The 13,910-nt window shown below is 42.0% G+C and overlaps 2 protein-coding genes across 2 annotated transcripts in view; one reads left to right on the top strand and one right to left on the bottom strand.

Annotated features, from left to right (window-relative positions):
• Nucleotides 1-13,910, bottom strand: part of WDFY4 (WDFY family member 4) — a 248,647-nt gene that overhangs the window by 53,643 nt on the left and 181,094 nt on the right. The gene's annotated exons all lie outside the window — the stretch shown is intronic.
• LRRC18 (leucine rich repeat containing 18) lies at nt 6,488-7,255 on the top strand. Its single transcript, XM_060126800.1, has one exon. The coding sequence runs from the start codon at nt 6,488-6,490 to the stop codon at nt 7,253-7,255; it is 768 nt and encodes a 255-aa protein (XP_059982783.1).

Raw genomic sequence — 13,910 nt, 5'->3', positions numbered from 1 at the left:
CACCCTGCCCTCCACAACCAAAAGCAAGGGTCCCAGCCAGGTAAAGCGGCCCTGAGGAGAAGCATGAAGAGGGTGGGGGCTGTCTGGGGGCCCAGATGCACTGAGGAGGAGGTGAGCTGCTTATCCCGGCCAGCCCCTACTTTGCCTGCAGGTGATGAATGAATGAGCAGGCTCTGAGCCAAAGGACCTGGTGGGGAGAAGCTCCTTAATGGAGAAGTCCCTGTGGACAGCCCCATGCTGCTTCCTCCCCATCAGTCATCAGAGAAGGGAGGGCTTCTTACCATGGGAGGGCTGTGGGGGACCAGGCACAGCTGGGCTCACCTAGCTGGATCTCCAGTCTACTGGAAGCATCCTTCCCATCTAGGCCCTTCTGCCCATACTTGATGTGTTTGTCCTCCCTCAGCTGAACTTTATCTTAAATACAAGAAATACAAAAGACAGCCTAGACTTTTTGGGACTCGGAATTTGGTGGCCAGAATCAGTAACAACCTAGATTTTAGCTCTTTGAGCTTAGAGACTGGCCCCACTTACTGTTCACCTGTATAAATAACACATAGGCTTGGTACCTAGTAGGCTCTCGATATACTTACTGAATTGAGTGTACAAATGAATGAATGAATGCAGGAATAAGCACACGGAGTTGGCTTAAATTAGTCCCAAAGAACTAACAAGGATCATGGACAAAGGAAACTTTACTACTTTTTCAGATCCATGGGATAGAGTTGTCAAATAAAATACAGAACTATGCAATGTTTGGGATATACGTATACTCAAAACTATCCACTGTTTATCTGAACCTCAAATTTAACTGGGCATCTTGCAATTTTATTGGCTAAGTCTGGCAACCTTACCATGAGAAATCATTGATAAACTTGATCAGAACTCAGGCTCCCCGATCTCAGTCCATATTTTTTTAATTAAGATTCTAACTCAAGTGCAGTAGGACAGTTTTTCTGATATGTCACCTTGTGTATAGCTGTTCCCCGCAGTGTGCATGTGTAGACACGCATACATACCCAGCAGTGCCCACATGATACACGTGTGGATGCCCTCCACAGGGCAAAACAAGCCTAAGTGGGGGCATGAAAACGTCACAGACTTCCAAGCCAGGCCGAGAACGACAGAAATAGACTATGGAGTCCCAAATATTTTTAAGTTTTTTAAAAAATTTAAATTTACCTACAGCAAAGTTGCTTCTTTTGTATACAGTTCTCTGAGCTCTAACATGTACAGCTTCACGTAACCACCACCACAATCAAGGTACAGGCAGTTCCAACACCCCAGAAAACTCACTTGTGCTGCTCTGTTGTTGTCAAACCTTCCCCATCCCTATTCCCTGGCAACCACTGATCTAGTTTCTGTACCTATGGTTGTGACTTTTCCAGAATGTTGTATAAACGGAATCATTCATGATGCAGACTTTTAAGACTGTCTTCTTTTACTCGGCAAGATGCTTCTGAGAGTCATCCAAGTTGTTGCATGTATCAATAGACTTGTTCTCTTTATGTTTAATAGTATCCATTGTAAGGATAAGCCACAATTTCTTATCCATCCACTGAAAGACCTTCAGGTTTTTTATTTCTGTTTTTGGCAATTATGAAGAGAGCAGCTATAAACACAAGTTTTTGTGTGAACATGAGGTTTTAGTTTTTTGGAGGGTAAATACCTAGTTGGGGGAATGCTGGGTCATATGATAAGTATACAGTTAATTTTATCAGAAATTGCCAAACTTTTTCACAGTGATTGTACCATTTTGAACCCCCAGTAACAATATATGAGCATTCTAGTTGCTCCACACCCTTGCCAAATCTTTGTATTATTGGTTTTTATGTTTTGTTTTGTTTTAGGCATTTTAGTAACTGTGCAGTGGTATCTGTGATTTTCATTTGCATTTCCCTAGTGACTAATGGTAACTGAGCAATGCTCTGTGGTTTTGTGGGCTTACTGGCCACTCATATAACTTCTATGGTGATATGTCTCATTAAATCCCTTGGGCATTTTTTTTTTATTATTGTATTGTCTTCTTTCTTACTGTTGACCTTGAGTTCTTTATAGATTCTGAATACTAGTCCTTTGTTGGATATGAATTTTTGTTTGTTTTACAGAGCAAAAATTTCAAATTTTGTTGAAGTTCAGTTTGTCAATATTTTCTCTTACGGGTTGTACTTTTGCCAAATTCAAGGTCATGAAAACCTTCTCCTTCGTTTTCTTTTAAAAGTTTTATGGTTTTACATTTTACATACCTATGATCCATTTTGAGTTAGAGTTAATTTCATTAGTTCGAGATTCAATTTTTTTGCATATTGGATAATCAATTGTTTCAACACAGTTTGTTGAAAAGCCTGTTGTTTCTCCATTGAATTTCTCTTGAACTTTTGTCAAAAAACAATTGACCATTTTGAACATATTTATATGGATCTAGTTCTGGACTCTGTTTTCTATTCCACTGATCAATATACTATCCCTTCATCAATACCACATTTTGTAATTACATGGTAAGTTTTAAAATCAGGAAGCATGAATCCTCCAACTTTGTTTCTTTTTCAAAATTGTTCTGAATTTCTAGCTCCTTTTCCTTTCAATATAAATTTTAGAATCTGTTTATTCATACATACAAATAATCCTGCTGGAATCTTTATTGGAATCACATTGATCTTTAGACCAATTTGGGATGAGTTTACACCTTAACTACATTAAGTTTTTCAGCTCATGAATGGTATGTTTCTCCATTTGTTTAGATCTTCTTTGCTTTGTTTCATCAGTGTTTTGCAATTTTCATCACAGAAATCCTGCACTTTTTTTTTTTACTTACGTGAAATATACAAGTATTTTATTCTTTTAGTTTAACTTACTTTTGTTTATTTAAAGTGTTTTTCTTATAGATGGCATATAATTGGCTCTTTTTCTTTTATAATCCATTCTGAAAACTATCCATTCTGATCGCTCTGGAGACTAAAATATACATACTTATCTTTCTACAGCCTACTTACAATTAACATTTTACCACTTCCAAAGCAATGTAAAAATCTTACCTACCTTATAGGTGTCATTAACTTCCCCCATTATGTTGTAGTTGTCATATGTATTCCATCTACATACATTGACAGTTATAATTTTTGCTTTCAACCATCATTCGTATTTTAAAGATTGTAAGAGGAGAAAAACAGCCTATTATATCTACCACATATTTACATTTCCATTGCTCTTCCCTTATTCTCAAGGTCCAAGCTTCCCTCTAGTATTGTTTCCCTTTCATCTAAAGACTTCTTTCATCATTTCTTTGATAGCAGTTCAACTAGTGGCAAATCTTTTTATTTTTCATTTATCTAAGAATGTCTATTTTGCCTTCATTCATAAAGGATGTTTTTATTTACTGTCTGGCTGACAGTTCTTTTTTTTCAGCATTATTTTAAAAATATTTTTCCAGTACCTCTGGCCTTCACAGTTTCTAGTGAGAAACCTGTAATAATTTGTATGCTGTTCCCCTGTAGGCTACGTGTTGTTTTTTTCTTTAATTTTTGCTTTAATTATGAGCAGTTTGATAACGTCTGAACGTGGATTTCTTTGAGTTTATTTATCCTGTTTGCAGTTCACTGAGCTTCTTGAATCTGTAGTTTTTATGTCTCTCACCAACTTTTGGAAGTTTTTACCCATTTTTCCTTCAAATATTTTTCTGCACCACAAGCCTTTATCCTCTCCTTCTTCTTCTAGGATGTATCTTTATATCTATATTGATATATACACGTATATTTTGAGCAGGTAGTCACAGGCTACAAGTTCTGGCAAACCTTCTGTAGATTCTGTAGACTACGTTTATAATGTCCATTCAGTTTGCAAAGAATTTACAGTACTATTCGAATCAGCCCTTCGTGTTGCTATCCAGGCACCAGTCTGAAACCTGCACAGTGCTCAATTCACAAAGCCTTTGGGTTCAGGGTTTGGGAGTAGGTACTCAAGACCCTGTTCAGGGTTTGGTCTATTCGTGGGCAGCTCAGGGTGTATCCTGGAGTTCATATACAACTTTATTAAACTCTCTCCTCTTTGCAATCTCTCCAACACTTTGTGGTTCCCAGGAGTTGCCCTCCCCTCCTTGGTCTTCTGGCTAGAAATCCAGGGAACTTGTTTTCTAAATCTGTTGTGTACTTCCTGTCACAGTTTCTCTCTCCAGGGCCAAGTAGCAGTGGGATAGAGAGGAAAAAAGCAAACTTCCAAACACCTGGGACAACAGTTTGGTCAAAGACAATGGTTCTCCCTGTTTAGAGTTTTAAGTGCCTGCATGCCTGACTCGAATGATACAGGATTGCCTGGGGCTGAGGCAGAAGAGAATGGAAAAGATGAATAGAAAGAAACGGGATCTCCCTCACCCTGACCCTAAAAGGCCCCGTCTCCCTGTCCTTGGCCAATGAGGGAGGTTTTTGTTGGAAATCTGTCATCACTGGTGCAAAGTTGGTCTTACTTTGAGTTACTTCTCCAATCTGCCTCATACCACTTATCTTCAGAGTCCCTGGGCCTTTTGCTGCATTCAGTGGGTGAGACGGGCAGAGCGCACTTACTCCATCTTAACTGTGACTGGAACCCCAGCTTTCATTTTTAAACTGCTTTGCCCCATCTGGTTCCACACAGCTGTGTAATACAGATATTTCAATACTGGTGAACACAGTACTGTCTTTGGTAACCAGCCAATCATGCCTGAATGTGGTCGGTTCACTGTTTCTAAAGAATAGGTTCAGCTTACAAGGCCCGCTCCAAAGAACATCAATGCGGCTGAGAGCTGAGAATACTCTCATCGGGCTATTGTGGAGGGCTCCATCCATCTCAGGAGGCTCTGATCCAGTAGGACTTGCATAGGGTGGAATCCTCAAACCTTCAGCCAGGAGTGGCAAGAGCAGGATTTATAATAAGCATGTGGGAGGCATTTCTACCTACTTGCCTTTGGCACTGAGGATTACTGTACAAGGAAAACATGTGATACTAGGCTCACACAGCCTGATTGCTGGTGCTCCATGTGTTACACAAACATGGTTCCTGATAAAGGGCCTGGATGATGAAGTAGAGAAAGCGCAGAGCACCTCTCCCACCCATCCCTACTGGAGATGGAGGAAGCAGTGCGAGCATTTATCTCCTGACAGCACGCTTCTGTCCAGAGTGGGAGCTTGGTCCAAAATAGCATCTCAGCGAGCAAGAGACACCAAGCTGTAGAAAAGAAAAGAGCCTCTAGAACAGGCAGGCCGTTGCGTCCTCCTCTTGACTGTAGACCTTCCTCCTCCTGAGCCTCGGTCTTCTTCTCTTTACAGTGGGGATAAGCCTGTGGATCTTGCTGGACTGTTGAACATTAAAATCAGTATGTGCCAGGTTCCTGATAGTAATGCTTAATAGTTAACACGATCAAGCTTTTACTATGTGCCAGACGCTGCTGTAAGCGCTTTATAGTTCAGATAACTTACACTCCCTTAGAGTCCTAAATGGGAGCTGTTTTCACAAATATGGAAATCGAGGCACTGAAAATTTAAGCACATTATTTATGGTAGAACTGGACTTCTACGCAAGCACTGTGAGGCCAGAAATTACCCGTCACTCTGTACGTTCTACTTCTCCGATGGCAGAAATCTGTTATCACACCTATCGGTGCAGAGGTGTCTACAGTTGGATCTCAGTGTGAAGAGTGTGAGGGGAGGAAGACAAGGTGGGTAGGAGGTGGGAGAAGGCAGCATTCTCTTCAATTCTGCCAGGCTCCACCCTGACCCCTCTTCCGTGCTCATGGGCATGGTGTAGGCACATTTTCCTACCTGGGGGCTAAGCAAAGACTTCTCTGTGCTGCATTTATTTGCACTGCAGTTATAGTAGCCAAGGCCTGACTAGTTCCTCTGGGTCCAGAAGGTGAGGAGGGATGTAATACACAAGTCATTCTTAACTCCCACCTTTATTCCCTTATATCCAGGCTATGTTCCTTCTGAGAACTCAGCAGTCCCACCCCAGGAACTTGTGGGATAACTCTAAGAAAAGACTAGATTTAAGTGAGGGTCTGGGAAATGGCAGATATCCAAGACATTATCTCCCGACCCTCCCCACACACACCCAGGAGGGGGAATATGTGAAAGCCCAAGACAATGGAGAGATTCCCAAGTCGGGGAATGGCACAGCCAGAGGGGTATTGAGCATCCTTCAGGCCAACCCTGAACCTCCCATTTTACATCTGGGAGCACTGAGGTCTGAAGAGGGCATTCAACTGCTGAAGATCTTCGGCTAGGCTATTTCTGCTGATGACCTAATTCCTCTCCACTCCCCTCTTTCTCTCCTTTCAAACCATTAGAAAGTGAAGCATTATGATGTGGGGGGAGTCCAGTACCCTTATGTCATCTCCTAACTGGATATCTTTTCTCTTCTTACCAGAGTCTATCTTCTAGCAGTTTCATGTGACTTTTTTCTCTAACTGATCACCAGTCAATCAGAACAACATACTTCAAACATACCTCCTTACTAAAAGAACATGGCCAAGGGTGGGAAACGCCCCAAGGGTAAAAAGATCACCCTCAGCGTGGCCAAGAATTGTATCAAGATCACATTTGATGGGAAGAAACGCCTTGACTTGAGCAAGATGGGAATTACCACCTTTCCCAAGTGTATTCTGCGACTCAGTGATGTAGATGAGCTCAACCTTAGCCGGAATATGATCAGGAAGATTCCAGACTCAATCTCCAAGTTCCAGAACCTGCGGTGGCTGGACTTGCATAGCAACTACATCGACAAGCTCCCTAAGTCCATCGGCCAGATGACCTCTCTGATCTACCTCAATGTCAGCAACAACAGGCTGACCACCGATGGGCTGCCTGTGGAGCTCAATCAGCTCAAGAATATCCGCTCTGTGAATTTCGGTCTGAACCACCTGGACCGCGTGCCCACCACGCTAGGCGCTCTGAAGGAGCTCCAGGAGGTGGGGCTCCATGACAACCTGCTGAGCACCATCCCCAACAGCATCTCCAAGCTCCCCAAGCTGAAAAAGCTCAACACAAAGCGAAACCCCTTTCCCAAAGCAGAGGAGTCAGATACGTTCGTAGATTCCATCAAGAGGCCGGACAACCTACATCTGGTGGAGGAGAAGGATCTATGTGGGCCTTGCCTGAGAAAATGCCAACAGGCCCAGGACAAGCTGACCAAAATCAAAAGCATGGCCACGGTGGAACCGAGAAGGGCCATCTTTTCCAGTTTGGTTTCACCCAACTCCACGGCCAAGGAATCCCAGGAAGAGTGGAGGTGACCTGGGACCCTGACCCTAAGGCAGGAAGGGAAAAGGGAGGGAGGTGAGATGACAATGGGCTACATCCTCACAAAACTGAGGGATTCTTCCGTTACTGCGATTAGCTCCTCCAGCCAAGCCCATAAAATCCCTTTCCCTACCTCCTTGGCTTGTGATTTTGTTGACCGAAGGGCTTTTAGTTCTTTGCCATGCCGTACACTTCTGTCTTCTCTGCGTGCACACACCCGCACATACAAGCACAATGAGTCAGGAAAGGGATATCTGTCTCACTTCTGCCCCAGAACTCTCCTGCCTACAGCCCGTGGCCTGGGCAGCTGACACCGCCAGCACACTCTTAGTCTCATTATCACACATTTCTGGACCAACTACCAGCTCCCCAGTGTGGAGCCTGTTCTATTGGAATGTTTTGGGCCAGGCTTCAAAAGTCAGGCATCTCTAAGCATGGGCTGGTAGGCGGCAGATGGACATATAGTCTTGGCAAGGGGACAAAACTGGACCACAGAGATGGGCAGATATTATCATTAAGTATTGGCATTAACATCTTGGGCTCCAAGCAGTCCTATCCCTTTCTCTTTTCTGTACTTGCATAGTTTGCTCTAGGAGCTTTCTAGACTAAACCTGCAAGCCCTTGACTGGCTGTGAATGAATGAGGTTCACTCCCATCTTATTATGTCCAATGCTTTTCCAGACCTTTGTGGAATAAGGAAAGAATGGGTGCAGATAGGGGTTGGTGTAGTCAATAGATAAACACCTTACTAGGCACTGTGCTAGGTGCAGGGACTGTGTCCAGTGGGGGAAAGCTTGTCTTGCCCTTTGCAACCTGTAGGGAAGACAAGTTGAAAGAAGACCTTGTTCTTTATAATGCCATTGTTTGAGGAAGTTAGGAGATCAGAGCCTAGTGGTGTGCAGGGCCAGCCTGGCATAGAGAAAAAGCCAAAGGCTCTGCAGTTGGACAGATCTGAGCCCAGAGCAGCTCTGCTTCTTACTTGCCATCTCCCTGGACATTTTACTTAGCTTTGGTCCTTTCATCTGTAAAGTGGGAGTAATACCAGCCCAACTCCAAGCGTTGTCATGCGTCTCAAGCAGATAGCTCACAGAGTGAGTACTCAGTAGAAGTCAGTTCTCTCTAAGAACTAGAGCTCGGTGCATCTTAAAGCTGAAATACTACTTTGAACAGTGTCTTCAGTCACTCTAGAACTCACAATAGCTGAGAACCTTCCCTGTACCCCTCACTCACACCTTTATACTGCCTAAAAGAAAGGGATCAAGGAAGATAACCTTAGGAAAGTTTTTCATTGTTGTTGTTGTTTGTTTGTTTGTTTTAAATCAAAGCTTTCCTGTGTTGGTGGCAAGTTTTGTAAGTGGTCAGTGGAAAAGCCCTGAGAGATAAATATACATTAGTTCAGCATGACTAACGTATTTCTTTTTCATGTTATAAACCACAGCAGACAGCATACTTCATTTCTTCACTCCTCACTGCTTATTTTCCTTTGAAATGCTTAGCTGTGACAACTCTATCATATTTCTAAAATCTCTGAAGATATAGATTCAAAATTCCCTTTCCAGTTTTTCTCTTTCTTAAATGTTTTCTATTATAAAAGTAACAATACCACAACATAGTTTTAAATATAGCAGCTTAAAGTATCCACAATTCTACAGTGTAAGCCAGCTGTAATACTGACAGATTTCCTTACCAGTTATTTTTCTGTGTATATTTTATACATAGTTAAAATAATAGCATTCACATCATTTTTATCCTGCTTTGAAACCCATTGTGGTTACATGGTCTTAATAACCATAATTTAAAACATCTGTACAATAGTCAAACATGGCTATACATAACTATAACAAATTGTTGGACATTTAAGTTGTTTCCTCTTTTTCACTAATAGAAATCATTTTGTGATGAGGCCTGTATGATTAAGATTTTTTTAATGTTGTATTAAAGGGTGTGGTTTTTAAATAATTTTTGATACATGTTAGTAAGTAGCTTATAAAAAGTTTACACCCATTTATATATCTACCAGTAATATATTAGGGAACTCATTTCACTGCACCCTTGTAAGCACTGAATGTCATTCTTTATATTTTTCCCTTCATTTAATGTCCTCAATGATTTCTTAGAAGCCCTTCTACAGATGAGAGGAGGACACATGTCTGTGAAGTGCATGATGAGTTGTCATGCCTTAGGCCCGGGAGACCCCACTAGACTGTTGGGCCTTGAACATGTCCCTAAGTACCCATCCTGCTATTTTATATACTTCTTCTCTGACCCAAGAAGCACAGAATCCAGGCAGGGGCATTTGAGCCAAACAGAAAGTGATGGCTAGTTATCTAGATACTGAGCATTTCTATTCCTCCCGCTTGAGACACTTTTTCTTCAGAATTAATGAGTTAAGGAAAAAGATCTCCCTGTGCCCCTACAAAGTGTCTTGGTCTGGACCCCAGGTTTGCCCCTCTACCCCCTCTCCTGACCATTGCAGCAACTTCCTCCACTGTGCTTGGTTTCCAAAAGCTCTCTCCAGCCCCTCTCCTGGATTTACCTCCAACTGAGTGGCTGGAATGCAAGATGACATTTTTTTGCCATCCTTGATCTCTAGGTGCTTTATGCTGCTTTCATTCTTATAGCCGTGTCTTAGGAAGGGGTTTTAAGTGCATTGAACCGCACCAGGATTGAGGAATAAACAAGCAGGGGGCTTTGACTTGCCCCAGGATACATTCACCTTAGACCCCTGGTTCATCAGAAAATCCGGGCAGTAAGATGAATTGAAGATGGGAGATAGAACTCAGTTAGGAAACATCTTCTATATTTTATTTCTTTTTCTGTCAAGGAAGGGTTTAATGTTAATGTTCCCTCATGCCCTAAAATACTGCAGTCATCTTTACTTTCTGGAGAGTATATTAGGCCCCAAAATACTTGACAGGAAAGTCACAGGGTTTTCTCTTTATTCAAATAGAACAAAACCCCTATTCACACGTTATAACCCAGTCACCACCCTCTCTGAAAGCCAGGCATGACCTAGGTGACCCCCGTGCAACCTCTGCTCTTGCTGTGTTTTGCCTCCATGACCTGGAGTAACTGCCTTGGCCTCTTCATCCCTAGGATACGCTCAACATCTCCCTAGAGTAGCTTATGACAAAAACTTGAAGGCTAATCAGCTCTGAAGAAGAAAAGCCCTCAGTTAGGAGAAGAGAGTGGCAAGGGAAACGTTCTGGAAGCCAGGCTCTCCAGTGCCGGCCAAACCACTGACTTGCTTCTTAAATTCATTTTGCCTCTCTTGCTTTAGACTATCTGTGTGTGAAAATGACTTTGGGAAATATTTTGTGTGTGTTTTTTAAATTTATATAGAGGAAATGTTTAAGAAAATGATAGACATAAATTATAGACAGTTAAAAACTGAAAAGAAGACTTTAAGACTTAAAAGACTTATGGTCTCTACACTTCACTTGAACTGGTGAAATCCCAACACCAGTTGCCTCTTATAAGTTATGTATGTAAAATGCAATACCTCAAGCAACTAAAATCTATACAAAGAATTTATACCAAAAACCCCCAAAATACTATAGACAAATCAAAGTAGAATTTTAACAAATCTTTCAGTAATGCAAAGGTAGGCAGGAAAAAGAGACAGAAACGAACAACAGAGGAAAAAACAGGAAATGAGAAATGAAATGGCAGACTTATGTCCTAACATCTTGAAAATTACATTAAATGTGGATTGTCTTCTTTACTTGTAATAGACCCAAACTAGAAACAAGCAAACTTCCCTCAAGAGGCAAGTGGTTAAACCAATTCTGATATATCCATATCATGGAATACTATTCAGCAATAAAAAGGAGCATATGATATACACAACAGCTTGGATGGATCTCAAGGGCATTATTCTGAGTAAAAAAAGGCCTATCTCCAAAGGTCACAGACTCTACGATTCCATTTATAGAAAATTCTCTAAACGATGAAATGGTAGAGATGAAAAACAGATCAGTGGTTGCCATGGGTTAAGGATGATGAGCTGTGTTAGAGGGTGGGCATAACCAGGAAGTGGTAGCATAAGAGATATCTTTGTTGTGATAAAAGTAATTGCGCATGTTGATAGTGGTGGTGGTTTCAAGAATCTACACATATGATAAAAAGGACAAAGAACTATGCATACATATCATGCCAATGTCAATTTCCTGGTTTTGAAACTGTACTATAGTTACATAAGATGTAACCATTGGTGGAATTTAAGTGAAGGCTGCATGGGGCCTCTCTATTATTTTTGCAATTTCCTGTGCATCTATAGTTATTTTAAAATTAAAAAAAAAATCTTACAGACTATATGCAGTAATAAACAGATCTTTCTGTATCTGCCAAGTGCTAATTTATGAGTAACTATGGCAAGCTTAAAGTTCCTCAATCATTCTGAAGAGTTAAGGCATTTCAGGAGAAAGAGCACCTTAACTTCAGATCACTGGCCTAACTTAAAATTATCCATGTTGATCTTACCCTTGAAGATTCCTGAGAAAGATGTTAAAATAATAAAAAGACAATGCATGGCTTCTCAACCCATGTCCCAGGTTTTCTGGTGGTGGCTGGGTACAAGTAGCAAGTGGGGTGGGGGGACTGTGAGCCAGCAAGTTGCTCCTTTCACAGTTCTGGACTTTAACGCACCTGCCCACTGCCCTATGGAAGCACCTTGAATGGGTGGACAAAGGGGCCAGGCTTGGTGCAGAGATCAGGGCTTAAGTTAGGCTTCTGCCTAGAAACAGGTCTGAGGTCACGGCTAAGGACAGAGCTAAGAGGAGACATGAACAAGTAAGACAAGGAACAACACGAATGGGGGCCAAAACAAGGTCTGAGCAGGACCCAGGCAGAGCTCACCGCAGGTCACTGGGCTCCACTACCCATTGCCCATTGAGCCAACCATGTGAGAAGCTCCACAATGCCAGGGCATTGGTTATCCCACCAGGGTGTTTAGTTCACCTCTGGTTCCAGTGATTCTGCTCTAACCCCAGGGTCTGAGCTGTATAGCCCCTACAATTGCCCTCCCAAGGTGTGCTTTACCAAGAAGCCCAAGGAGCATGTTTCCCCATTCAGTGATGGACCTGAAAGTTCTCTTTATCAAAGTAACCATGCACATTACAGACTCTCAGCCTCCCAACTGGTCATCAGTGATGATCTCTGGAAGAGTAGGGACTGAAAAGGCAGAAGTGGGGAGGTAGAGTCCTTGAAATTTAGCCTCCAGGCTGCTAGCAGTGGTGCCCTGATTATCGTGGAAGAATCATCTTCTTATGGGAATTTACAGCTTCTTATGGTTGTTTTTCTAAGTTCTTTGTTTTTCATTATTTTCAAAGATAGTCTGTAAAGGAAACTCATTCTTTAAAGGAAAGCTATAAAGGACAGTACATACTCAACTGCAGAACTTCGTGCCAAAAAATGAATTTCATCCAAACCATTACATTTAAGTTAGCTACACAACTGAGAGAACATTTCAGAAATTACAGACGTGCAGATACAGTAAGGCCCCAAGTATAAGCACTGCCTCACAACCAACAGCTTCTTCCAGCCCAGGGACACTTGTCTTGACGGCACAGCAAGTGAGTATTTCAGAACTTGTCAGGGACCATGGCTGTGGAAGGATGCCTTTAGCCCATTCAAAGGTGTGTACTGTGTGCAACAGAGATTTGAGAGAGGAAAGGCCAGACAGGCAACCAGGCCTTGTATTTCCCTGAGTTTTCTAAACTCTGGGCTCAAGAGGAACTGAGATCACTGGGAAGCAATGGAACTGAGCCAGATCATGCTAGCGCCCCAAAGAAATGTCTGTACAGAAATAAGCCCAAATATTAGGGCTCTATTTTTTCAGAGAATCAATATAGAAAATTATATTCTATAGTGCTCTTTTTCTTTTTTTATAGAAAGGGAATTACCTTCTTTGTTACCCACTATCCTATTTACTCAGTGCCAAGAGAAAGTATGTTCCAGAACAAAAAAGTCCCCCAAACTGTCTGTTTCTTGTGATCTGTCACTGGAAAATGATGTAACCTAGCACAGTTGTGTGGTTTTTCTTAGTTTCAGGACAATTACAGTGACTAGATCATTCCAGGTACCTGATATCACATCTATGTTTTTGTCCTTTAAAGGAGTTTGGGAGGAATTTTTAAAGGATCATTATACCCTGTATTTAGTTTTGAAACTGTTTCCAGCCCTTTGTGGAAGGGTACAGATAACTTTAAGTATAAAGATGTGTGTTTCTTCACATATTCATTTTCAACTAGCTTCCCTTTCCCTGTAACTTCAGCTATTCTCACGTCTCTGCAGAGCCTACCTATGTCTAACGTCGTGGAGTTTTCTGGCCATCAGACACGTATCCAGGGGCATCTAGCTGCCTTTACATTAGAAGCCCCTATATGCTTGCAGAGCCTTGCACCTCAAGATGTCCGATTATGCCACCATGCTGGCTTCAGAATGGTCTAGTCTTGTACCATGGGGAGACAGAGGAGGATTATGGATCCCAGGCTGACCTCAGCTTTGCAAGTATTTTCTACTTGGGATTCAGGCCCATAGAACATCCTTGGAATTCAGTTATGGAGGCAGCCATTGTCACCGAAATTCTAGGCAAAACTCTGGTATCCAAAAGCTCTGGTTTCCTGTACATGGGAGATGGCCTCTAGA

This window comes from Lagenorhynchus albirostris, chromosome 16, assembly GCF_949774975.1.
Source record: "Lagenorhynchus albirostris chromosome 16, mLagAlb1.1, whole genome shotgun sequence".
Classification (NCBI taxonomy): Eukaryota; Metazoa; Chordata; class Mammalia; order Artiodactyla; family Delphinidae; genus Lagenorhynchus; species Lagenorhynchus albirostris.
Note: the sequence above shows the minus strand (reverse complement) of the source record. Positions and strands in the feature narration are given on the sequence as shown.

Coding starts and splice junctions, on each gene's coding strand:
- LRRC18 (XM_060126800.1), top strand. CDS start 6,488: ATGGCCAAGGGTGGGAAACGCCCCAAGGGTAAAAAGATCACCCTCAGC.